Source organism: Oryx dammah, unplaced genomic scaffold (genome assembly GCF_014754425.2).
Source record: "Oryx dammah isolate SB20612 unplaced genomic scaffold, SCBI_Odam_1.1 HiC_scaffold_26, whole genome shotgun sequence".
Taxonomy (NCBI): Eukaryota; Metazoa; Chordata; class Mammalia; order Artiodactyla; family Bovidae; genus Oryx; species Oryx dammah.
This window is the reverse complement of record NW_024070210.1, coordinates 14,223,831-14,249,045: the sequence shown is the minus strand read 5'-3', so window position 1 is coordinate 14,249,045 and position 25,215 is coordinate 14,223,831. Positions and strand designations below refer to the sequence as shown.

The 25,215-nt window shown below is 39.8% G+C and overlaps 1 protein-coding gene and 1 pseudogene across 1 annotated transcript in view; both read right to left on the bottom strand.

The window, feature by feature from the left end:
* Window positions 1–25,215, bottom strand: part of SPTLC2 (serine palmitoyltransferase long chain base subunit 2) — a 103,736-nt gene that overhangs the window by 34,707 nt on the left and 43,814 nt on the right. Inside the window, exons 4-9 of the mRNA XM_040226000.1 lie at window positions 24,542–24,690; window positions 22,671–22,795; window positions 21,497–21,590; window positions 17,425–17,530; window positions 16,506–16,725; window positions 12,374–12,500 (exon numbers count right to left, since the gene is read on the bottom strand). Of these exons, the coding sequence (XP_040081934.1) occupies window positions 12,374–12,500; window positions 16,506–16,725; window positions 17,425–17,530; window positions 21,497–21,590; window positions 22,671–22,795; window positions 24,542–24,690 (821 nt within the window). The remainder of the gene's footprint in view (window positions 1–12,373; window positions 12,501–16,505; window positions 16,726–17,424; window positions 17,531–21,496; window positions 21,591–22,670; window positions 22,796–24,541; window positions 24,691–25,215) is intronic.
* On the bottom strand, window positions 20,424–21,489 carry LOC120852664 (annotated as a pseudogene).

The following is a 25,215-nucleotide window of genomic DNA, read 5'->3' as shown; positions in this document are numbered from 1 at the left end:
TTCATCTCAGCTAAACAGTAACTGAACAAATCAAATCACGGAAAAATCTTTTAAATCAATTTTATTATGAAATAAATCTAAAGTAGTCTACTTCAATCTTAAAAATAATAATAATATGACCCACAGTATTTTTTAATTAAGAATTTAGTTCCCAGGCTTCCCTGGTGTCTCAGAGGTAAAGAATCTGCCTGCCAACGCAGAGGACATGGGTTCAATCCCTGATCCAGGAAGATCCCACATGCCAAGGAGCAATGAAGCCCGTGCGTCACACAACTATGGGGCTTGTGCTCCAGAGCCTGGGAACTACAACTGCTGAGCCCTCGCGCCCCAGAGCCCAAGCTCCACTAGAGAAGCCTCCGCAAGAACCAGCCCATGCACCTCAAAGAAGAGTCGCCCTTGCTCACTGCAACTAGATAAAGCCCATGCAGCAATGAAGATCCAGTGTAGCCAAAAATAAAAAATAAATCAAGAAATAAAATTACTTAAAAAAAATTCAGTTCCCTTATATCATCTTGGCACATCTTCTCCAAAATAGTTCAAGGCTCTTTTCCTGTCCAAGGGGAAGGAAACTCCATCCTCAAACTCCTTATTTATGCTGTGCATTAATAACAATATTCTACTAAATGAACAAGTCTCCATTTGTTCAGAGATTAGCTTCTAGCCTGTTGCTGCCTGTGAACATCTTAATAGCTAGCTTCAAACAATCTCTGATACAAGGAGACCACTTGTGTGGCAAGAAATTTTTATTAGTACTTGGATTTGGGAAAAAAAGAAATGCGAGTGGAAGAAGAAATAGACAAACCATGCCACAGAAGCGCCTGAGGATTCAGGATGGATTTCTAAAGCAGAGGGAGGTTAAACGGGTTACTGATCCATGGGGAGGAAAGAGGTAGCAGGCTTTGATTTGTAGCGGTGACTATAACTAAACAGTGATTTTGTTTTTTTTTTAATTTGCAGACCAGAAAAAAGAAAATTAAAAATACGTTACAAAACAGTAGTCTATTTTAATAAGATGTTAAATATCACTTAAGGAACTTCAGAAGCAAAAGTGGATGGAGTTCAGGAAAGCCATATTCTATTCAGATATTAAGAAAACCTGTCCTGTGTGTGAGCTCAAATTCCTCTACCTATAAAGTGGTTATGCTGCTTGCTAATTTCAGAAGGCTTAAGCCATGAATTAAAAATGGTTTTTGCAAGATAATAGCCTACTTTACAGAAGGAAAATCTTTCTTTGATTGCTGGTTATTTTTCTAAAGTAATATATTCCATAGGAAAAATCCACGTGGCTAGAAAGATTAGTAAGAAATAGAAAATCAGTAAGATCTGAATTTGCTTCGAATAGTTAGCTGGACTTAAGGAAGTTCATGGATTTTCTTTGGTGGGGTGGTGAGGGAGGAGAAGGAAGGAGGAAAACGAAGAAAGGGGGAAGCTGAACCAAGAGGAATTTATTTGTGGCTCTGAAACCAGTCCCCAGAATCCTACCCCTGCTGCTAGAGTGTGAGCATCCCCAAAGGCAAGGATCGTGCACTGTTTACTCTGCACCCTCAACAGCACAGCCACCACAGGGTACAGGGTAAATGCTTGAGAAACGTTTGATAAATGAAGAATTAAATATTTCTTAACATTGTTCTAGGCAGTAAGTTACAAGTAAAAGGATCTAATCTAACTCTCAGTATTAGATACACTGCTAAACTGTACTGTGGCTAAAAATTAAAGCAGATATGTAATAATAAAGAAAAAAAGTGGAACTCAAGCACTCCTAGCCTCAGAAAGCAGAGGAAATCAGAAAGGACCCAGGCTCAACCAAAGGAGAATGCCAAACATAACCAGTGGGTGTCAGAAGATCTCTTTATGACCACTCCCTCCCCATCAAAGACTGTTTTCTTTAACAGTCCTGCCCCCTCAGTGTGGGGGCCCAGGAAGGCTTTTTGTAAAAAAACCTTCTCAGTTCTAAATTAGCTTTGGACAGTTCCTGGGATTCTCAACGTGATCGTTTAACACCTCATTAACAAGTCTATTATAGAAATTAATCCAAATGAGCTGAACCCAATTTTAATTAAACCTCAATCTGCCCAATGGGCTCTCAGTTCCCCTCAATACTAAAAAGTAGAAAAAGTACAGTTTCTACAAAGAAAGTTATTTCTGTCATATTACAATCTATCAGTAAGATGCACCTAACTAGCTTATTTTGTTCCATAATTTTGCCATTCTGGCTTTAAAATTCAGCTATCCCTTGTGGCTCAGCTGGTAAAGAATCCGCCCGCAATGTGGGAGACCTGGGTTCAATCCCTGGGTTGGGAAGATTCCTTGGAGAAGGGAAAGGCTACCCACTCCGGTGTTCTAGCCTGGAGAATTCCAGGGACCGTACAGTCCATGGGGTCGCAAAGAGTCGGACACGACTGAGTGACTTCACTCTCACACTTTCATACAACTTACTCTAAGAACCTGTCCATCCATTTTCTAATATTTCTGAATCATGTGCGCATTCATTTGTTCAGCCAGTTTATCAAAAAGCTGCTAGATTTCAGACACTAAGCTAGGTGCTATGCTTGTTATGGACTATGTCTTTGGACATCAAAACACATGAAAGCCCAGCTCTGGAAAATGGAAAAGCACAGTTTTAGTTGCTTTGGCCAGACATTTTGCCTTGATTCATGAATAGATCTTACAGCTAAATTTCCATTACTGGATGTGGATTAGTGATGTGTGAAGTAAAATCTAGAATTTCAAATGTCTTGTGCAATTTGTCAGAATTTCCTCTATTTTTTTCCCTACTCACCAGCCTGTTCTAACTTCATGTGTCCACTCAAGAGTACATGCACAATTCCCAACCACTGTTACCTTACTGTGGTTCCTAAGGAACATGGCTCTCAGGATCGACTCATCATTCTAGTCATACAGATTGGAGAGGAAATGCGGAAAAAACTGGGAGAAAGAAGAAAGGTATGCTCACAATGCAGGGTAGGGAAAGGATCTCAAGAGCTCACCCTGCATGCTGCAGCTTTTCTGAAGGCTCTACACTCCTGTTACCAAAGACATGTCTTTCCACAAGAAAGATGAAAACACTTATCAATAATCAACCACAGACTACTTGAGTGCATGTTTAAGCCTTACTTTCAAACTCAAGCAGGATTATTTCCATGGAAGTTAATTAATTAATTAATTAATTAATGTACTCTGGAATCTAAAACAAAAAGGTTTTAATCATAAAAGTAACATATTCAATCTGGTAAAATAAAATTCATTCCTCCACCCAGTCACCTCCATTCCCACTCCCAGCAAGAAGCTGCAGGTTCTGCTTCAGGCTCTCCTCGTGGCTGGTGCAGAAATGCTGAATGGCACCCTTGCCCCTCTGCTGCTTTTTCTGTCAATCTTGGATGGTGTCTAGGTACGGCATCTATCTGGACTCCTCCTTTCCATGTTTTGTCCACTAATCACCACTATTTTTTTGTAATATTACTAATTTAAAAATTCTCGTAGTGGCTAGTTATCTTCATAAACGTAAAGACTATCTTTTTGGGGAGGGCATGCTACACAGCTTGTGAGATCTTAGTTCCCTCACCAGGAATGGAACCCGGATCATAGGAGTGAAAGCACCAAGTCCTAAGCGCTGAACCACCAGGGAATCCCCTAAAGACTATTTCTTCATTTCAAAACATGTTATTTGTAAATTTAAGACAGTATCCACTGATTCCACTAGTACAGTAAAAAGAAACGGATACACTTGTATGCCCCTCACCTTCCTTACCCTCTTTCTGTATCTCCTGCCTTCTGTCGGCTACTTCCATATTGTCAAGGTTCTTGATGCTTCTGATTTATAACCATAGCTAAACTTTCCATGCTTTACCTATAACTGAACCCCAAGATGAGAAACTAATTAAAAGCAGTAATGCTTCACTACACTTCTGTTAAACAAAAGAAGGTTTTCCAAGTGTCAGGCTAAGTGTTTTCTCTTTTTCGACCCCCAACAATTAGTTTTGATTTTATCTTGAGAGAGAATAGTTTAACATTTCACAGCTCACAGTATTATCATTATGGAACAACTACTTCAGATCCACTAATTCTGGTTTGGAGGGGAAAAAAAAAAGAGAGAAATCATATTAAGCCAACACACAGTCAAAGAAGGAACAGAAGCACTGTGGACATACAGTGCTATAAATCCTACCATCTGACACAGGTCATATCTTCGCTTGGAGTGAAATAGAGGCTAAAGGAAAACTGAAGTGTTTAATGGCAAGCAAGTATTTACGTTTAGTCTAATCTGCTTTGGAGTTACCTAACTATAAGTCCTGTTTATAAGATACTTCTCCGTCCTAATTTGATTCTTAATATTCTTCCAACGATTGCTACTCTGTGTATCTGTATCATTAATGAGCTACAACACTGGCCAGTTACAATGGGACAAATGTTTCCTTCTCTGGCTCTGAAAACTAGCTTACAAATGGCTGCTTCTTGCTCAAGCTAACTGTATCATAAAAGCATGAAGACTGATCCCACTAAGAGAAAAACAGTGACAGTATCACATCAAAGATTATATTAAAATATTAATTTCCCTAAGTCCTATAATTCTAAGAACAGTGGTCAGTATACATGAAGTTTCAATTCAAGAATAATCCTGTTTGAGTGAATGATCTATCTTATTCTCTATTTAGGTGTCTAGATTTCATAAATTCTCAGAGTTTAAGAATACAAATAATGGGCAAAATTGTAAGTCATTAAGTCTTATGTTGCCTGTCTTCAAGGCATCAGAGTAATAATCATTTAACCATTCACCAAGTATGTACTGCATGCCTACTATGTACAAAAGGAGAAGAGGGCGGCAGAGGATAAGAAGGTTAGATAACATCACTGACTCCATGGACCTGAATCTAAGCAAATCCCTGGAGACGGTGAAGGACAGGGTATGCTGGCACCCTACAGTCCACGGGGTCGCAAAGAGTGGACATGACTTAGCAACTAAACAACAACCACCATGTGCCAAACATAGTTCTAAACAGAAGGGATAAAGCAAACAAGGGGGCCCCAAACTCCGTTTTCATGGAATTTATATTCTACTTGGGGAAGATAGACAACAATTTAGAGAAAAATCAAGTCAAACAATTATTTAAGGTCTTAAAGTAGTATTTAAGATGCAAAGGAGGTGCAAAACATATGTTCCTGTCCTTAAAGAACTAATAATCTAAAGAGGAAGATGACATAGGCATAGAAAAACTACAGTAAAGAGTTAGTCAAATTTCATATGTATAGCTTTGGAATAACTCATATTTTCACACATTATATACTATGAAATACTAAGCTATCAATCTATCTGCATCAACTGACCAACAAGCCTTTGGAGTTACTGCCCAATAATACTGCCTATTAACTAAAAGTTCATTTTCGGTAAAGTCTCCATCTTTCTACAACAGCATTATTCTAATACCTTACTACATTTCATCCTTGTATTACCAAAAATGTTTGCTGAAGAGAAAAAATAGTGTGAATACTATTAAGGTACAGAGGACTTGGAAACTTCATTTAAGACAAAACCAAAAATCTTTAGACATGCTGAATGTGGCAACAATAAACTTCATATACTCATTGGAATTATGCTATTACAAGCATAATTAGCTGTATGTTAAAGAGAAAAAAATTGAGTAACAAAAAATACTTGAGATATACAGTCAAAATTATAATGAAAGAGGGTGCAATATAGGGATAGGGAGTGGGAGGCACAAACTGTTGAGAAAGGTAGGCTCAGAATGTGTTGCACAACACAGGCAACAGAGCCAATATTTAGTAATAACCATAAATGGAAAGTAAAATTAAAATTGTATAAAAGATGTAAAAAAATTTAAATAAAAACCTTATTTACCTTTAAAAACTGCAATGCAAAAGCTTAGAGATTTCATTATATGTGTAGTATTTTAGGACTGGGACACCAACAATGACATCTAGCAAGTAAGTCTATTGATTTATACACTTTGAAGAAAACACTGTGTTCAAACATTAAGCATTAGCTCTGTGAGACAATAAATGTGTGAAACTATAAACCTGTGAAACACGGTTTTTGGGAGCAAAAACATGTATCAACACAGAGGCATCATAAAAAACAGCACTTTAGTTTGTTGTGAAAAACGAATAGCATTGGGTGACAGGAGGATGAGTATCGTCAGAGGCACGAAACTGGTTTAAATAAGAGTACAAACAGGAAAAGATAAGGTTAAAAATCAAACTACAAAGGATCTCAAACATCCTATAACGAATTTGACTTCATTCTATAAGCAGCTAGGAGTTACTGAGCACCGTTATCCTCTGCTTTGGCATCTTCAGGCAGACGACAAAAGAGCTTTTGTCAGGAAGATTAACAGGCAGTACAGGAGACTGGAGAGAAGGCAGGTACGGGCGGTGCAACTGTTTAAGGAACAGGGAGTCAGGGCCTGCCAAGAGTCACGTGGCAGAGGGAATAAGCAGAAGTGACAGGTAGAAGCAACAGACTCTGTCTCAGATATGGGGAAAGGCAGCTATGATTTCAGGCCTAAAGAACTTGAAGACAGCTCTATACTATATTTAGTTGAGAAGACGAAGAGGGGATACAATGAGAAAAAGCAGCATAACTTCTTAATCACGAAGAAACACCAGATGAACCTGAATTGAGGGATATTCTGTATCATAACTGGCCTGTAATTGTTAAAAGTGTCAACGTCATGGAAGTCAAAGACGGAGGAACTGTGGCTGAAGAAGACAGAGAGACGAGGCAACCCAGAGCAACAGGCGGCCCTGGCCCCCACTCCACACCCTCGGGACGCCGGCCTGAGGAACAGACAGCCGCAGTGTGCCACTATCACTTATGGACACTAAGTGACAGCATGCTCACATTGGTTAATTAATATTCATGTGTCAGTGCAAGCTTCTTGCTTTGACTGGCTATATTATGGCCATGTAGGAAAACACCTTTGCAGGAAGTACACACGAAAGCACTTGGGATGATGGAGCATAAGACCAGCAATGATTCAGAAAAAAAAGCATTTTTGTGTGCTGTACTTCCAATTCTTATGTAAATTTGTGACTGTTCTGTAAGAAAAAGATTTCAGAACATTATGCTGACAGACATTAACTCTGCCATGTGACCACAGGTCTACATCGTGAAATTGAGGGACAGACATTTTAAACTATTGTGACTTTTTTTTCATAATTTTTAGTTCTCTTTCCCTGCTCCTGCTTGTTTTATACCAACTGGGAAAAGCAAGAACACCAAGGAAAATTAGAACGTTCCTATTTTCCCCTACAATTTCCATTTTTTCCCCAGAAGTTGTAGCAAGTTTCAAAAACAAAACAATATATACATTTAAAAATGAAAGACATAATGAAAGATGGCCTTTGTATAGAAACAAGGGACCTGCAAATGAACAAGGGTCCTTACTGGGCCAAGGAAGAAAATAAACGCTTCAGTAGAGATGATGTATGCACCCTTTAAGCTGCTAAATCAGTCTCAAAAATGAAATTCTGCCACAAATTTGTGATCATATATAAAATGCTAACAATTCCAATAAGAGAGTAGCTTAGAGAAGAGATATGTAAATTCATGATCTTAAAACACACACACACACACCTTTCGAACAAAATGTTTTCAGAAAAGTGAATCTGGGTCTCAAACTAAGGGTGTGGTAATGAAACTAGGCCGTACAGGTGGGAGTCCAAATGGCCCAGGGCAAAAACAAACCAAAAGATGCTGTGCTAACTGCAGCTTACCTAGAGCCCCTAGCCCTACAATTCTTTGAATTATCTGAAACTGAAACAGGAGGAAAAAATAAATAAAAAAGGAAATCAAGATTCTGGTGACTCTTCTCTGTCTTCAGTCCCATCTACAATGGAATTCTGTTGGTTTAACATCCTCTCTGGTGAGGAAAAACTTCCAGAGTGGCCCCACAAGAAGGACTGTTCACAGTGAAATAAGTTTACACAACAGAGAAATTAAAGGTGTGCAAGTATATAAAACTATTATGTCTTACAAAATGGAGAAAACAGTATGTCAAAAATGAGCTATTTCAAATAATGCTTAATACTTGTATGTTTGATAACAAAGTCAGAAAATTATATTAAGGACATGAAAAGAAAGCCAGCTTCTTATTCCTGCTACTGCTAAGTCACTTCAGTCGTGTCCGACTCTGTGCAACCCCATAGACAGCAGCCCACTAAGCTCCTCTGTCCCTGGGATTCTCCAGGCACGAATACTGGAGTGGGTTGCCATTTCCTTCTCCAATTCCCTTAAACCAACATTAAATTCAGGATGAGGCACTGACATTACATTACCTTTGCCCCTCTTATTCCAAAACAGAAGGAGGTATTTGGGCTTCCCTGGCAGCTCAGATGGTAAAGAATCTGCCTGCAACGTGGGAGACCTGGGTTCGATCCCTGGGTTGGAAAGATCCCCTGAAGAAGGGAAAGGCTACCCACTCCAGTACTCTGACCTGGAGAATTTCATGGACTGTACAGTCCATGGGGTCACAATGAGTTGGACAGGACCAAGTGACTTTCACATTCACATGTGAGGTATTTACCATTATTCATTTGCAACATCAATATTATCATGTAACAGTCCCTTCTGTTCATATATGGGTCACGCTTTGCTTCCCCCATTTCCGGTTCACTGCACTACTGAAACTCACTCAAAGAAAAGTATCAGGATAGCTCTTAAGCAAATCTGATCTCCAGACAAATTCCTTCAAAAGGTAAGCATGGATATATTATATTCTGTACTTTTCATGAAATCTGAAGGGGCTATAAAATTCCTAACCTCTGGGAAACAGGCCATAATTCTGTCCGTATTAAGCAGCCCACAGAATCTGTTCAAGAATTTGAGTTTGGTACTACACAAGGCAAGAGAACCAGTGTGCCTGTGTTTTCATATCAACATAAGACTCTACCTGTGACCCACTCTGCTCACCCCCCTCATGCACTCCACCTATATGACTATGCTTCTGCCACAGTGGCCTCCATGCTACTGCTGAACACAGACTCACCTACATCTCAGGACCTTCTTGCCCTGGATTTTTAGGGCTAAAGTTCCACCTCCTTCAAGGGCTCGATAAAATCTTACCTTCTCAATGACCACCCTATTTAAAACTGTAAATTGCGTCTCCAGAACCCAACACATAGTTTCCTCCTTCTTTCCAGAGTACTTACCACTTTTTGGCAACTGTGTAATTTATTTCCCTTATTAGAACCCCACAAGACAGCAATCGGGGGTATTTTATTCTTTGATGAATCAGGAGTGCCTAGAAAGAGCACCTACCACACACTGTGGGCACGGAAGTATTTGGTGAATGATTAATAAAACTTCCATTTCTCTATGACATGGTAATCTCTGGGATTAATACAACAGCCCACTATCCTCTACATCCCCAGTGACCCCCAAGTACACAGCTCATTCAAGCAATCTGCTTGGATGTCCACTGTCTACAGATTCTGATTTACAGAGTCTAACATTAATACATAGTGAGATACTCAATGTTTGCAGAGTTCATGGGATTCAATGTTGTGAACAAATGAGATCAAGTTTCCCAAGGCAGGTGACTTCTATTATAAAATCACATCAGGTAATTAATTGCAGATACCTCTTTTTTAAAGGTTACCTTAAAGCACAGTGAAAAGGCTACTGCCAGATTCCACCTTTTCTTCTTCAAGGACAATGAAAAGATGCGTTCAATAATGCCATAAAAGTATTACCCTAACCCACTCAAATCTAAAAAAAAAAAAAATCAGGCCAAACTTAAATAGGATGAGGTACAATGGCACCCCACTCCAGTACTCTTGCCTGGAAAATCCCATGGATGGAGGAGCCTGGAAGGCTGCAGTCCATGGGGTCACTGAGGGTCGGACACGACTTAGCAACTTCACTTTCACTTTTCACTTTCATGCATTGGAGAAGGAAATGGCAACCTACTCCAGTGTTCTTGCCTGGAGAATCCCAGGGACGGGGGAGCCTGGTGGGCTGCCGTCTATGGGGTTGCACAGAGTCGGACACGACTGAAGCAACTTAGCAGCAGTAGGCTTTATAAGAAATGTATTTTTTACTGGGGCTTCCCTGGTGGCCCAGATGTTAAGAATCTGCCTGTGATGCAGGAGATCTGAGTTCGATCCCTGGGTTGGGAAGATCCCCTGGAGAAGGGAATGGCTATCCACTCCAGTATTCTTGCATGGAGAATTCCACAGACCGAGGGACCTGCAGAGCTACAGTCCATGGAGTGTCCCCCTCCCCCCAAAAAACTACTTTTGGTTAGATTTTTATTATCCTATATTTTGAGAGAAACAATATAGCCAACAGAAGTCTGTCATACTAATTAGAAGTTTTAGGGACTAATTTTAAAATATATTATCTAAAAGCTGGTGGTGGCAAGTTTTAAAAAGGGCCACAAATTCTTCAACCTGCCTCCCATTTGAGGTGGAGTCTGGTCCCCCACGCCCTGCAATCTGGACTGGCCTTAGTGACGTGCTCTTAACAGAAAATCAGAGAACGTCATGGGGTTTCAGCACGTCCTTTGGGAATACATGCTCTCTGCAGCATCCTATCTGGTCAACAGGCCATGAGGACTCACACCACATGGAGAGGATAGCTCAGCTGAGTCCAACCTTCAAGTCATGCCAGCCCAGGTGATGTGTGAAGGAACAAGTCTCTAGGTGTTCCCAGCCCCCAGCCATCAGTCTTCCAAGTTCAACCCAGACACTGTGGAGCAAAGACAAACCGTCCCTGACTGAACTCCTGACCCACAGAATCTGTGAGCATAGTTAAGATAGCTGCTGTGTCACACCACTAAGCTTAGAGGGTGGTTACAGAGGCAACAGATAAACTGGAAAACAAGTGATCAACCCAAAGCCTATATCTAATTATCACATTTCATTTCCTCTCTACCAGTAGAGCCTAGATTTCGTCGTTTAGCACAGATGAGTCATTTATCTAGAGGTCAAACATCACTTGGATCCATGTTCTAGGATCGGGCAAAGACATAATCCAAGGTAACTTTGATAACTGTTAACATTTGTTTTTTAGTCACCTAAACCTATGTCAAATAACTAGATAAATAATAGCTATGCATATACATATACATGTCTGAGCACAGACACACATACACTTACATATACGAGCATGTATATATATATATATACACTCAGGTCAAAGCACACTATTTCCAGCAATACCTTATAAGAAAGAAAGAAGATAACACTGTAGTTCTATTAACAGGGAGCTTTTCACAAAGCTACATGCAGTGTTCACAACATTACTGAATTACTTTCTTCCCCAAGGAATCAGTTTATGAAGCTGAAAATGATCAACACTTCCAAGAGCTAACAACAATGTATGTACCACAGATCAGAAAAAAAAATTAAGGTGAAATTCTAATTTAAGGTAACTGGCTCAAATCAATGAAAATGAGAGGCACTACTTCCTTCCTGTTTTCTCAGTGCAAGCCAGATCAGTCGTACTACGAAATATCACACAGCTGAAGAGTGGAGATTATCGAGGCTGATAAGGTTTTACAAAAGTAAAACTGATTTCAGAAGCATTAACAAAGCAACAAGCAAATGCATGTTTCATACTCACAATGGAGCTTCTTCTCAAAGTGAAAAAAGAAAAACCCCGCTTGCTCCCCTTTTATTATAATATTTCTATAGTCAACGCTGCCCTCTAGTGATATAACATAAAGCTCAAGTATCAGGAAGTGAACACTCTTTTGTTCACTTGAGGATGTTTTAAGTCAGGGCATCTAGTTTGGACTACAAAACCTATCAAAGACAGAATAAATACATTCAGGATGACCTTTATTAATTATTGTATGTTAAAGTAGAAAATCATTTAAAAGGCATTAAGTAAAGGACACTAATTCATGGCAACAGCAGCTTTTACATACTATGGAAATGAAACATCACTACCCAGTGAATTATTTACATCTTCACATGAAATTATGCAATTCAAGACTGTGAAGACTTATCACCTAAGACTTACCAAGAATACGTAGGACACTGAGATTAAAGCCTCACTGTCTATAGACAAGGCAACTATAGCCTGGGGAACCAGCTGAGCCAGGCTACAGTGAGCCAGGCTACAGTGAGCCAGGCCACAGTGAGCCAGGCCACAGTGAGCCAGGCTACAGTGCGCCAGGCTACAGTGAGCCAGGCCACAGTGAGCCAGGCTACAGTGAGCCAGGCTAGCTGTCCTGGCATGTGCAGACACACCGAAAAGTGGCCACAGACACCAAGACCTCACACACCCGTCAGCTCTGCCCAGAAGTATCCCTGACTCCTCATTTTGGGGAAAAACTCAAGAAAAAAGAGCAGGTCTGGCGGCGGAGTACTGACTGAGTCCAGGAAACTTTCCAGGGGAAGCAGGCCTTACCGAGGGTGGTGCCATCCTGCCCCATGATGCACCTCATGGCAGTGATGATCTGCTCCACCACAGGCGGGGACAGCGATGCGGCGTACACCGCGCTGTGGGAATGCGTCCGCAGGTAGTCGATCAGCGCCTGGGGACGGCACAGAGGCAAGTCATTAGAGGCCGTGGGTGGGCGCACTGGCAACCTCTCTGCCTTCCGCCCGGGTGAAGGAAGCCTCCTCCCCTCAGCAGTCCTGACTGGGGACGCCAGTCTGAGACACAAGGCCCACCAACACAGGCAGAGCACACTCTCAGCAACAACTGGGTTAGAAAAAAAGCAAGAGTTCCAGAAGAACATCTACCTCTGCTTCACTACGCTAAAGCCTCTGACTGTGTGGATCACAACAAAAGGATCCACATTTGTTTGAATGTGGAAAATTCTGAAAGAGGTGGGTCTACCATCTTACCTGCCTCCTGAGAAACCTGTGTGCAGGTCAAGAAGCAACAGCTAGAACTGGACTTGGAACAACAGACTGGTTCTAAATTGGGAAAGAAGTACGTCAAGGCCGTATGCAGAGTACGTCATGTGAAATGCAGGGCTGGATGAAGCATAAGCTGGAATCAAGATTGCTGGGAGAAATATCAATAACCTCAGACATGCAGATGACACCACCCCTATGGGAGAAAGTGAAGAACTAAAGAGCCTCTTGATGAAAGTAAAAGACGAGAGTGAAAAAGCTGGCTTAAAGCTCAACATTCAGAAAACAAGGATCATGGCACCTGGTCCCATTATTTCATGGCAAATAGATGGGGAAAAAAATGGAAACAGTGGCAGATTTTATTTTCTTGGGCTCCAAAATCATTGCGGACAGTGACTGCAGCCATGAAATTAACAGGTGCTTGCTCCTTGGAAGAAAAGCTACGAAAAACATAGACAGCATATTAAAAAGCAGAGACAGCACTTTGCCGACAAAGGTCAGTATAGTCAAAGCTATGGTTTTTCCAATAGTCATGTATGGATTTGAGAGTTAGACTACAAAGAAGGCTGACTGTCAAAGAATTGATGCTTTCAAACTGTAGTGCTGGAGAAGACTCTTGAGAGTCCCTTGGATACCGAGGAGATCAAACGAGTCCATCCTAAAGGAAATCAGTCCTGCATATTCATTGGAAGGACTGATGCTGAAGTTGAAGCTTCAATATTTTGGCCACCTGATGCGTACAGACAACTCACTGGAAGAGACCCTGATGCTGGGAAAGATTGAGGGCAGGAGGAAAAGGGGGCAACAGAGGATGAGATGGTTTGATGGCATCACTGACTCAATGAACATGAGTTTGAACATAAATTCTGGGAGATAGTGAAGGATAGGGAAGCCTGGCATGCTGCAGACCATGGGGTTGCAGAGTTGGACATGAATGAGCGACTAAACAACAACATGCAACGTCCTTAGGCTTTGTTTTGTTTGTTACTTTGGCCATGCTGCACAGCTTGTGGGATCTTAGTTCCCCAACCAGGGACTGAACCCACATCCTCAGCAGTGAAAGCGTGGAGTCCTAACCACTGAACCACTAGGGAATTTCCTGTTTTGTTTTTTAAACATGCCACAACATGGAAGGATGAAAAACTAGTTTTAAAAAAGACCTCAAATTTAGAGAACAGATCTACAATCCTCAGTTAAACAAGAAAGTGTTTGGATTGCTTTTAGATATGACTTACTTCTAAGTATTACAGAAAATATCATCTGCATCTTACCACATGCCTGCAAAGCCCATCCTTACATTCTTGAGTAAGAGAAAGATAGTTCTCTAATATCAACTTTAAAGACATTAAACATCCTCCAGATACAGAGATTTATAAAATGATATAAATGTGGCAGAAATTAAACAAATTTACTGGTTTTTTCGTAAGAACATTAAAGCTATCTCACTGAATGAAAAAATGACTAAACAAAACCTTGTCTGCCAGTAAGAAAAATTTCCAATCAATCAGTTATATATCCCTATTCTCTGATGCCTTTTAACTTCACTAAGTCTTTAAATAAAATGTGCATACAAAGAAGCTTATGTTTCAGAACCAAACCAGGAAACACAAAATGCAACCAGGAAACAGTATAGTGTGTTACTTCGAAAATACAAAATATTGTACAAAACCCAATATAAAAAAGTAAATATACTGTATCTTGATGCTCTCCCAGAGCATTATTTTTCATCTTTTGGTGTAGCAACAAATCTTACCAAAAAGCAATCAATTCTCCAAAGTAAGCCTGGAGATAGCCTTTTCCTAATAACAAAAATTTAGGGCAAAAATCTATCGAACCTGACCAAAACCACTGAAAATGGGGTTTATCTAAAAGGAATATCAATGATAAAGAGAAAGTCCCTGCTTTAAGATTCTCAGGGTCGAATTTTAAAGAGGAATTTAAGTACATTTAGAGTACCATGTACAAATACTTGACATACATTGTTGTTTTCCTAATATTGTGTATAAATTTTTAAAATAACTGTTTTATTGATATACAATTCACATACTATAGTATTCTCTTTTTCACAGTGTGTAATACAGTGGAAACAGTGTCAGACTATTTTTGGGGGCTCCAAAATCACTGCAGATGGTGACTGCAGCCATGAAATTAAAAGACGCTTACTCCTTGGAAGAAAAGTTATGACCAACCTAGATAGCATATTCAAAAGCAGAGACATTACTTTGCCGACTAAGGTCCGTCTAGTCAAGGCTGTGGTTTTTCCAGTGGTCATGTATGGATGTGAGAGTTGGACCGTGAAGAAAAGCTGAGCGCCGAAGAATTGATGCTTCTGAACTGTGCTGTTGGAGAAGACTCTTGAGAGTCCCTTGGACTGCAAGGAGATCCAACCAGTCCATTCTGAAGGAGATCAGCCCTGGGATTTCTTTGGAAGGAATGATACTAAAGCTGAAACTCCAATACTTTGGCCACCTCATGCGAAGACCTGACTCATTGGAAAAGACTCTGATGCTGGGAGGGATTGGGGGCAGGAAGAGAAGGGGAGGACAGGATGAGATGGCTGGATGGCATCACTGACTCGATGGACGTGAGTCTGAGTGAACTCTGGGAGTTGGTGATGGACAGGGAGGCCTGGTGTGCTGCGATTCATGGGGTCGCAAAGAGCTGGACACGACTGAACTGAACTGGACTGAATACAATGGCTTTCAGTATATTCACAGAGCTGTCCAACTTTCATCACTATCTAATTTCAGAACATCTTCATTACCTCAAAAAGAAACCTCATATCCGTTAGTAGTCACTTTCCACTTACCCTATCTCCTTTGCCGTGGCAACCACTAACCTATTTCTGCCTCTGTGATTTGGCTATTCTGGATATATCATATAAAAGAAATACTGTAACTGGTGAGCTTTTTTGACTGACTTCTTTAACATAATGCTTTCAAGGTTATTTCCATGTTATAGCATGGGCATGTATTATTTGTTAAGCCCTTGCTATAAATGTGAGCCAGGCACACTTATCTCTGTTTTACAGATAAGGAAACTTAAACATTAAGTACTTTGCCCAAGGTCTCACAAAGTTAGGAAAATACTCAAACCCGAACCTAGGGTTCTGTCTCCGTGGCTCAACCATTCCCACCATGCTATACTGACTTCAAATACCTCGGCATTCATTATGTAGTTTTTGGATTGGCAAAGACAATGCCTTGCAGTACACCAGAGCCAGCAAAGTAATTCTTTTCCTCCTGTCTTGATGCTCACTCAAGATGCATTTGAGTCCAAGGGTAGGGGAAGAAACTGGTCTTCTGTCCCCACTGGCTCCCATGACATCCCTGCTATGTCTGAAATAGTGAGCACCACTCAGACCCAGCAGAAGACTGTGCCAACGGGCAGCACCCTGTGTGCTCTTTCATACAAGAGGGTATTCTGTCCTCAGACCAAGATATAGTTTAGCACGAAATTCCAACAGGAAAACAAGAGACAATGAGCAGAACCCTCCATGGTTTATCAGAGGCACTCAGAGGGGGCCAAAGTGTGAAGCCTGCTGGCACCAGGTGCCTGATCCACAAACAAATTTAGGGTGTCCACATCCAAGTTCGGGACTCTACCTCCTCAAAACTGAAATCTAGTAGCCAGTGCCTTAGTGTACCTTAACTGCTCGATTGTCAGGGCCCGTTTACCTTCTTGCCTCCGATGTATCCTCCAGAAGCACCAAAGCTTTTTGTGAATGTTCCCATCATGATGTCCACATCCTCAGGATCCAGGCCAAAGTAGTCCACCACGCCTCGTCCTGTAGGGCCCAAAGCCCCAATGCTGTGAGCTTCATCTAGATACAAGTACGCCTTGTATTTCTTCTTCAGGGCAATCACTTCAGGAAGGCGAACAATAGACCCCTCCATGCTGGCAAAACAGAGCAAAATACACACACACACTGAGACTCTTTAATTCTCAAAACCAGGAGGGGGCCACTTTATTATTATTAAGTTCATTGCTTTTTTACATGATCTGACAATGCTGCTTGTAGTTTTAAACTGGCAATGACAGACAATGCCATGGCTAGGCACATATCCAGAGGAAAGGAGACTGGATCTTTTAAAACAAACACCAGAATACAAGTGACCTTAATTCACCACAGAGGGACAGAGGTCACAGTAGATTCTTCTAAAGTGTGTAATTACAGGCAACATTTGGCTTTGCATATATTGCATGTATAATTAAAGTTATGCAAAAGAATAAAAAACATTAGGAGGTGGGAGAATAAATACAAGGGCTGCAAACAGGTAAACAATATAAAATATTTCTTAAAATTAAATGGCATGTAATTTGTTCTGACACAGTAGAAAACATATTCTAATTCTTTTCCTTAGGTGTAAACTCCTTATACAAACAGTGGAAAAATAATGGACCCAGAAAGAAAGGAGACTTGGCGATGATATATATAGCATGATGAAGAGAATAAAGACGCCCAGGTACTTTAACAAGTCAGAAACTCTTGTCTCCTTAGTTTTCAGAGGGGTCTAGATTAGTGTCCCCTTCAACTTAAAACTTCTATGACTTCATGCGGCAAATCAGACATCAGAATAAATATAGCAGGATTACCTATATATTCCCTCCACAAGGATTAGAATTTTCTTCCAGGGCCTTCGTGTCCGAGGCTGACCATAAACAATGGCATCTTTCAACAGCTTCTCTAGGCTTTGCATATCTGTAGCACACAAAAAAGAAATTTCAGCACAAAGTATCTTCCTCTTTTCTAATTCCTAAAATGCAAATATACATTTCTTATTTAGGAAGCATGTCTCAGATAGCAAAGGACATTAACATAATTAGAACCAGACAGAACAAAAATGGGGCAAAACAGGTAGGCTACTGATAACTTGAATTAAAATCTCATTTAAAATTTAACAAGTGTTCCAAAAGACCAGAAACTCAATTAAATGTGTGGTAAAGTTGACTCAGTTGGTTAGCATGCTTATGAAATGACCAATTTTTTTCATGAAATTTCAGTTATCTTTTTCAGTATTTAAACAATCAAATGTATGTTTAATCCTAGTGAGCCATTCAGAAGTAAATGCATAAAGAAAGGAGTAAGAAAATGAGAATAAACTACTACAAACACATACACCTTCTAAACAGCAAATATGGGAGAAAAACTTCTAAGTGCATACCCCATTTCCTTTCACCTAGATATATTCAATAAAAGCTTGTTAAATAGTTTTACCTTGGTAGTGATTAAAAATAACACCCGTCTGGACAGGCATGAATCTATATGTTAAACAAGCCTGGCAATCAGTAGAGACTGTTCCATGTTTGATTTGACCAGCTATCTGTCTACAACCAAGTTCTTGGGGCTCTGCTGTTACAGCAATTACAAGGCCTAGGAAACACTTGGGGCGTACTGCCATTAAGAAGAATAACTTTCCTGTTAAAGATAAACACTTGGAAGACCACTGTTACTACCATTACAGACTTCACACTTAAAATTTATGTCCTGAAACAAGGCCCTTAAGAGTCCTCCGCCCAAAAATGTATGCAACATGAAGTTTAGAGTGTATTTATCAGGGGTGGGAGACACCCCCGTCATAAATCTGGTTTCTTACTGTTCTACTGAAGGGAGGGGTTACAAAGTCACACGGATTTGCTCTCTTTATAAAATAACGGGTAGAAAAGAGAAGAAAGGTAATAAAAACACACACTGTAGACACAAATAAAATGGCCCAAAGTTGACTGTTTACACCTTCAGTTATTCATAACAAAGCAATCTTATCTGCTATCTAACCCAGAAAAAGGAGATGCTCCCACAAAGTAAAAAATCTGATCTGAAGCTGCGAGTCTTGCTAGAGAGGGCAATGTGTGGCAATTAGCAGAAGACAAGTAAAAATGGACTCATTGTTTTAGCTTCCTCTGTTTATACAGAGAAAGGAAGAGAAAAATAAAACGTTGATTCAAAATTTTACATGAAAGAAAATATCTATGGAATTCTTGACCATATTATCTACTTGGGAAACAAAATTCAATACTTCTCATAGTAAACTCTCCAAATCCCATGTAAATTAGAGATTTAGACAGAAAATATACCACAAAATGACCAGAAGAAAAGGTAAGAGAATAATTGAGAATGAGAAAGGCCATCACACAAAATCCAAACAAAAACTGTAAAACAGCAAATGTGACAACATCAACCTTTCAGTAAGTCCACACAGCAAGACACTAAAAACAAAGTTAAAAATAAAAAATATTGCAACACAAAGGGCTCTTATAAGCAGTAAAAAGAGAAACAGTTTGAAAAATATCAATTTACAAAGAAATACAAAGACAATAACTGTATAAAAAGTTGCTCAACACCTAATAATCAAATAAAAATTAATGTTATTGGACTTATTAGATTAGGAAAGAATTTAAATGATACATGTTGGCCTGTAAGTAGAAATAGTCACTGTTTTTGATTTCAGGTGTTGCTGAGTAAAAATCTGTACAGTGCTTGGAGGCAATCTGGAAAAGTATAGCAAATTTCTATCATTTTAACCATGCATTCTAAAGACTGCTGGGAATTTACCCTAAGGCACTAATCAGACTAGTGAGGAAAATATGAATGTAGGTGGAACTGCTTCTAGCAGAGAAACTCAGAAACAGCCTGGATGTTCAAACAGAAGGACAGACTGAATGAGAGCACAGCCTGCCACCTCGCTCTTACAGGAGGGCACGCACATGTACTGCCATAGTTCCCAATGTGTTTTAAGAAAACAACAAGTCATACAACAGTGCTTCATAAATCGCATTTACATAAAACAAAATACTGTATATATCATTCTCATTGTAAAGCATTTCAGACAAAGACAGAGATGAAAGGAAGGTTATTACCATTTGTAAACCTTCCATCCAGAGGCATACATCTAGTATTTGAGTGTACCTTCTTTCAGACTTTTGTCTGACATTTGTCTAAAAGACTTCTGTCTTTTAGACCTTTTGGTAAAAAGGTCTTTTACCTTTTACACATTTTGGTAAAAGATGATATTAAACAGTTTGGTCATATCTCTTTGCTACACAAGAACATTTTAACCTGGAGAGTTATGCGTTATTACAATTAATAATGCACTAAGATATTTCCATTAGGGAGAAAGTCTTGGCTTAGTGCCACTTTTCTCTGCTTTTATGGCACTTGTTCATATCTGCATTTCAGTATTCGTCTGTTGTATTCTAACTACTGGTTTGTCTAGTCTCTTTAGCAACCAGTCAGAGACCCTGGAGATCAGGAAGCCTGCTTTATTTCACTTCAATACCCACAATGTTACGGCAAGACAGGCATCTAGGATGAATGCATACTGAACAAGTGATTTATAAACAAGGAAGATGAAAAATCGAAAGTCAGAAAAAGAACAATGTTTTACTTTGTACCGAAAGGCTTCCTTCAGCCTTTTTTTTATTCCAGTGAGAAAGATAGTAACTTTTATTTTTTTAGATATTTGAAATACAACTTTATTCTGATTCTAAATGTAAAGGAATGGGAACGACAGTTAACAACCAAGCTTCCACCTCTCAATACTGTCATGTGACTATAGCAGTCTTATATTTGAAACTCAAGGAGGAAACAACTGTGCTCCAAACCACCTAAATATGCAGGCCAAAAAAATGAAGGTCTTTTTTTTTTTAAACTTCCACATTCACTCCAAAGCCCATCCATCTCCTTCAGCATCCAAAGATTAAGCACATCTCGTGCTTAGCTATGTAATAAAGTGGCAAACCCGCTGCACCGCTGACATCACAGGACAGCTGCCTATATAACTAGACTTCCGATGCTGGGCCCCAGCCTCACTTTCTCACAGGTCACCATCTTCATCCGGGAGGGCAGCTGTCTGAGCAACCTCTAAATCGTGCTCGTACTGTGCTGCCGAGGCTGGGTCCATGACCACCTCTGGTGGGGGAGGAGCAGGCATGGCGACAAACTCCAAGTTAGGGTCTCCAATCAGTTTTCTGGTAAGCCAGAGGAAGGGCTTTTCAACGTTGTATCTACTTTTGGCAGAAATGTCATAGTACTGAAGATTCTTCTTTCGGTGGAAGACAACTGACTTTGCCTTAGCCTTTCTGTCCTTAATATCCACTTTGTTGCCACACAACACAACTGGGATGTTCTCACACACTCATACCAGATCTCTATGCCAGTTAGGCATATTCTTGTTAAGTAACTCTGGAGGTTACATCAAACATTATAATGACACACTGAGCTTATGTATGATAGCCATCTCTCAGTCCACCAAATTTCTCCTGACCGGCTGTATCCCATACATTGAACTTAATAGGTCCTCTGTTGGTATGGAACACAAGAGGATGGACCTCAACACCCAAGGTAGCTATATACTTCTCAAATTCACCAGTCAGATGACACTTCACGAATGTAGTTTTTCCAGTTACCACCATCACCACCCAAAACAAGTTTGAACTGAACTTGGGGTTCTCCTTGGGCAGCCATCGCGAGGTTACTTCCAGAAGCGTCTCCGCGTCTGTCTGACTCAGAGAGCAACTTTTAAAACACAGGACCAGAACTTACATTTTAGGTATTGGTACTTCAGTTTCATTTACAGTTTCAACTGTTAATGTAACTAATGGTTACCATTGCCACTAATGCAAACAATCCTAAACCCTAAAGCCAGAGTAGCTTTCACAACAAACTCACTGTTGTGTTTGAAGACTCGAATGGTTGCTCCTGAGAGTCTGGCTCCCAGAACCAGTGAAGCGTGGTTCAGTTCATCACTCAGAATCAGGCAACCCTGCAAAACCACCAGGAGAGGAAGATTAGAATCTGAGGGGAAAGGTTTAGTTAGACGGACTACAAAACACTAAAACCACTAATAATTATATCTTACTAGGGAAAGTATGCACAATGGCAAAGGTATCGGTTTGCTCTGAAGTCTTTGTTTATAATACTGATTATAAATTATTTATTAGCTTATTATAGACTAAATATTACATAAATCATATTATTATTATTGTTTATATGCTATAACTTTTTCCATCCTTTTACTTTTAGCCTGTGTCTTTAATTTACAAAAAAAAATTTTAATCTAACTTGACAATCCGTCTTCTAATTAGAAATACAAGCCGTTTATGTTTAATGTGATATTAATACAGTTGTGTTTAAATCTCCTCTCTTGCACACACACACACACACATATATATATATATGTATGTGTATGTGAGTGCCAAGTCACTTCAGTCATGTCTGACTCTTTGTGACCCTATAGACCGTAACCTGCCAGACTCCTCTGTCCACAGAGATTCCCCAGGCAAGAATACAGGAGTGGGTTGCCATGCCCTCCAACAGGGAATTTTCCCGACCCAGGGATGAAACCTGAGTCTCTTATGTCTCCTGCACTGGCAGGCAGGTTCTTTACCACTAGCCACCTGGGAAGCTCTATGCGCGCGCATGCACACACACACACACACAAGCTCTATGCGTGCGCACGCGCACACACACATATACTCACACCTTGCCTGTATATCTCTGAACAATGTGCATTAGAGTAACAAGTATTAGGGACCTATATATTTTCATATTTTTCTACTAGAAAAAACAACCTGATTAATAATTTCCAAACTAAATATCTCTTCTTCCATTATTTTAGTCTTTTATGACATTTTATTTATAAGAATTCCTTTAAAATGAAGAAAGAAACAGTCATCTAAAGGCAATACAGAAAAAAATCATGGGTTCCAGTAAAAAAGCTTCAACTGATTTAAGTTTCCACAGGATACACTTATACAAAATTTTTCTGGCTTGCCTGAATGTTTTACAAAACAAAAGAAGATATACATGAGGGAGCTTTCCTAAGTGACAGACGAAATCTTACTTTGCTAACAAGAGCAGGAATGTTCATGGAATTTGTTGCAAATCCCATGCCATATGCCATAGCAGCTTCTACTCCCAAGAAACTTGCCACAAGCTTCTCTAGTTCCTCATGCTTGTCCAGGTTTCCTGTGTGAAGAAGTTAATGAAGTCAATGTCACCAAAGTTCAAATTTAAGAGTTACTCATGACTTTAGAAAAAGAAACCATAGCCTATGTTATAACCTTTTCAGACTGAAGTCTAATGAAGGAGTCAGTATCATGCAGAGTCAAGGCTCATAAAGATACAACAGCTGGATAAAGCCAGATGCAGCACCTGTGGTGGCATTTCTGTAAAGAGGGTTGCCAGCAATGTCTCCCATTCCTATTCACACATGCTGGTTCCAAGGCTATGCCTTAGGAGGCCTGGCAGCACCTGCTTTTACACATCTGAAGTCAGCTGCCATGTAAAACAGTCTAGAAAGCCTTTGTAAAGAGAGATCATGTGGACAGGGAAGGGCTCTTAGAGACTAGGGAGGAAGCGGCAGGGCTCACCCATCAGCTGAGGTGCCAGACATGCAGGTGACGCTATCATCTATCATGGATACGCTATACTCAGTCATAATACCCCGGTGACCCCACATGGAGCTGCGATAAATGTCAAGTTCTTTCCAAATGACAGAATCACAAGCAAATAAATATACGTTTCTGTTTTGAGCCACTAAGTTTTGGAAAGGTTTGTTACATAGCAAAAGGTGAGTTGAAAAACACCTTCCCTAACTTAGTATTATGATTTTAAATCGGTGCTCAAATCCATAAGGACCGAACAACGTTCATCAATGATACTGGCTACATGCAGAAGAGAAAAGATGCTGAGAAAGAAGACTGCTGAATTAGGATGCTATGTGTTCTTTAAAGCTTAAGCAAGTGAGTTATCCTCTCTGGGCCTCTGTTTCTTATCTGTTTAACACCAATAATAACATCTGCTCTATCTACCTCATGACATTGTTATAAAGATCAAGAGAGACAAGATGTTCAAGCAATTCATAAAGGACCATAAAGATATAAGGTGTGGTTACTCTGTGTCATCACTGCATAAGGCTCCCTTAAGCACATCACTGGGGATCCCAAGGAAGAATGACCCAGCAGCACTTGCCTTTCTCTAGACCCACGAGAAACCATAATGAATGACTGGTTTAACCTACTAAGTTTTGGGGTGATCCACAGGAATAAATATCCAGAAAGTTGTCTTATAACTTTTATGGTTATCAGTTCTCTTGAGCAAGATGGAAAAATTAAGACTCTTCCTTTGAGTTTAAATAAACTAAATCTCTCTGTAGACACCTGTTCGCTTTTATGTTTTATAGACTTGTAATAATAATAAAAGTTAACATTTATTGAGGATTTTAATAATAATAAAAGAGTTAACATTTATTGAGGGTTTACCACGGTATAAGCACTTTACATGAATTAGCCTATTTAATTCTTGAAACAGCCCTATAAGGTAGGAATTATTATTAGCCCCAATTTACCAGTATGGAAGCAGATTAACCCTCATTTGCCCATGGGCTCAGTATACCAGTAAAAAGTTCTCTCAACCACCATCATTTAACCAATAAAGTCAACATTAAAGCTATAAATGAAACAAATACCTAATGGAACTTTCCTAGAGATAGTCTGTATGTAAAACATAATGGAAAAGATAAAACTATCTCAAAACACACTGAAGCATTAAAATCATCCATCACATCAGAAAAATAAAGCATTCTTTACTTGATCTGAACTCCACAGCAAAGTATGTATTTGGATGTTCATATTCTAGCTCTGTATCAGTATTTTCCCTCCTGAGACAAAAAGTTAAGAACATGAGCTGACCAAACTAACAGCCTACGCTTACCAATTTCCTGCCGAGTGCTGCACACTCCAACTCCATACTCCTCTAGGACTTTGGCAGCTGCCTCCTGACACGGCCCAGTGTTCCTCGCAAATCCGAGATAGTTGTAGGAACCCATGTTTATAACATCTTTAATTACATTCCCTGTGTACCTGTATTTCAACAGCATAAAAGTTCATGAAACTCAGGAGCAAGTCAAACACTTACATATGATAATAAACTTATTGATAATACAAAAGGAAAAACCATCTGCAGGAATTAAGAGAGAACATGGTATCCATGGAAAGCAGCTCAGCTCACCTACCAGTTAGAAAGGTGGACATTAAAACAAAATATCAGTTTTCATTTATCAATAGGGATGTTTAAAAACTAACTACATCATGGGAATTCCCTGGTAGTCCAGTGATTAGGACTTGACGCTTTCACTGTTGTAGCCTGGGTTCAATTCCTGGCCAGGAAACTCTAAGATCCCACAAGCCATGCAGCATGACTCCAAAAAAATTTTTAATTAAAGAAAAAACTGACTATACTCAGTGTTGGCCAGGACACTTTTGTAAGCTGTAAATAAGAATATCTTTTCCTTTTGGAGGGCAGTTTGGCTGTACTTACGTATCAAAAGATACACTGGGTTCAAAAACGAACCTTTTGGCCAACTCAATACATATTTTTGACTGAGC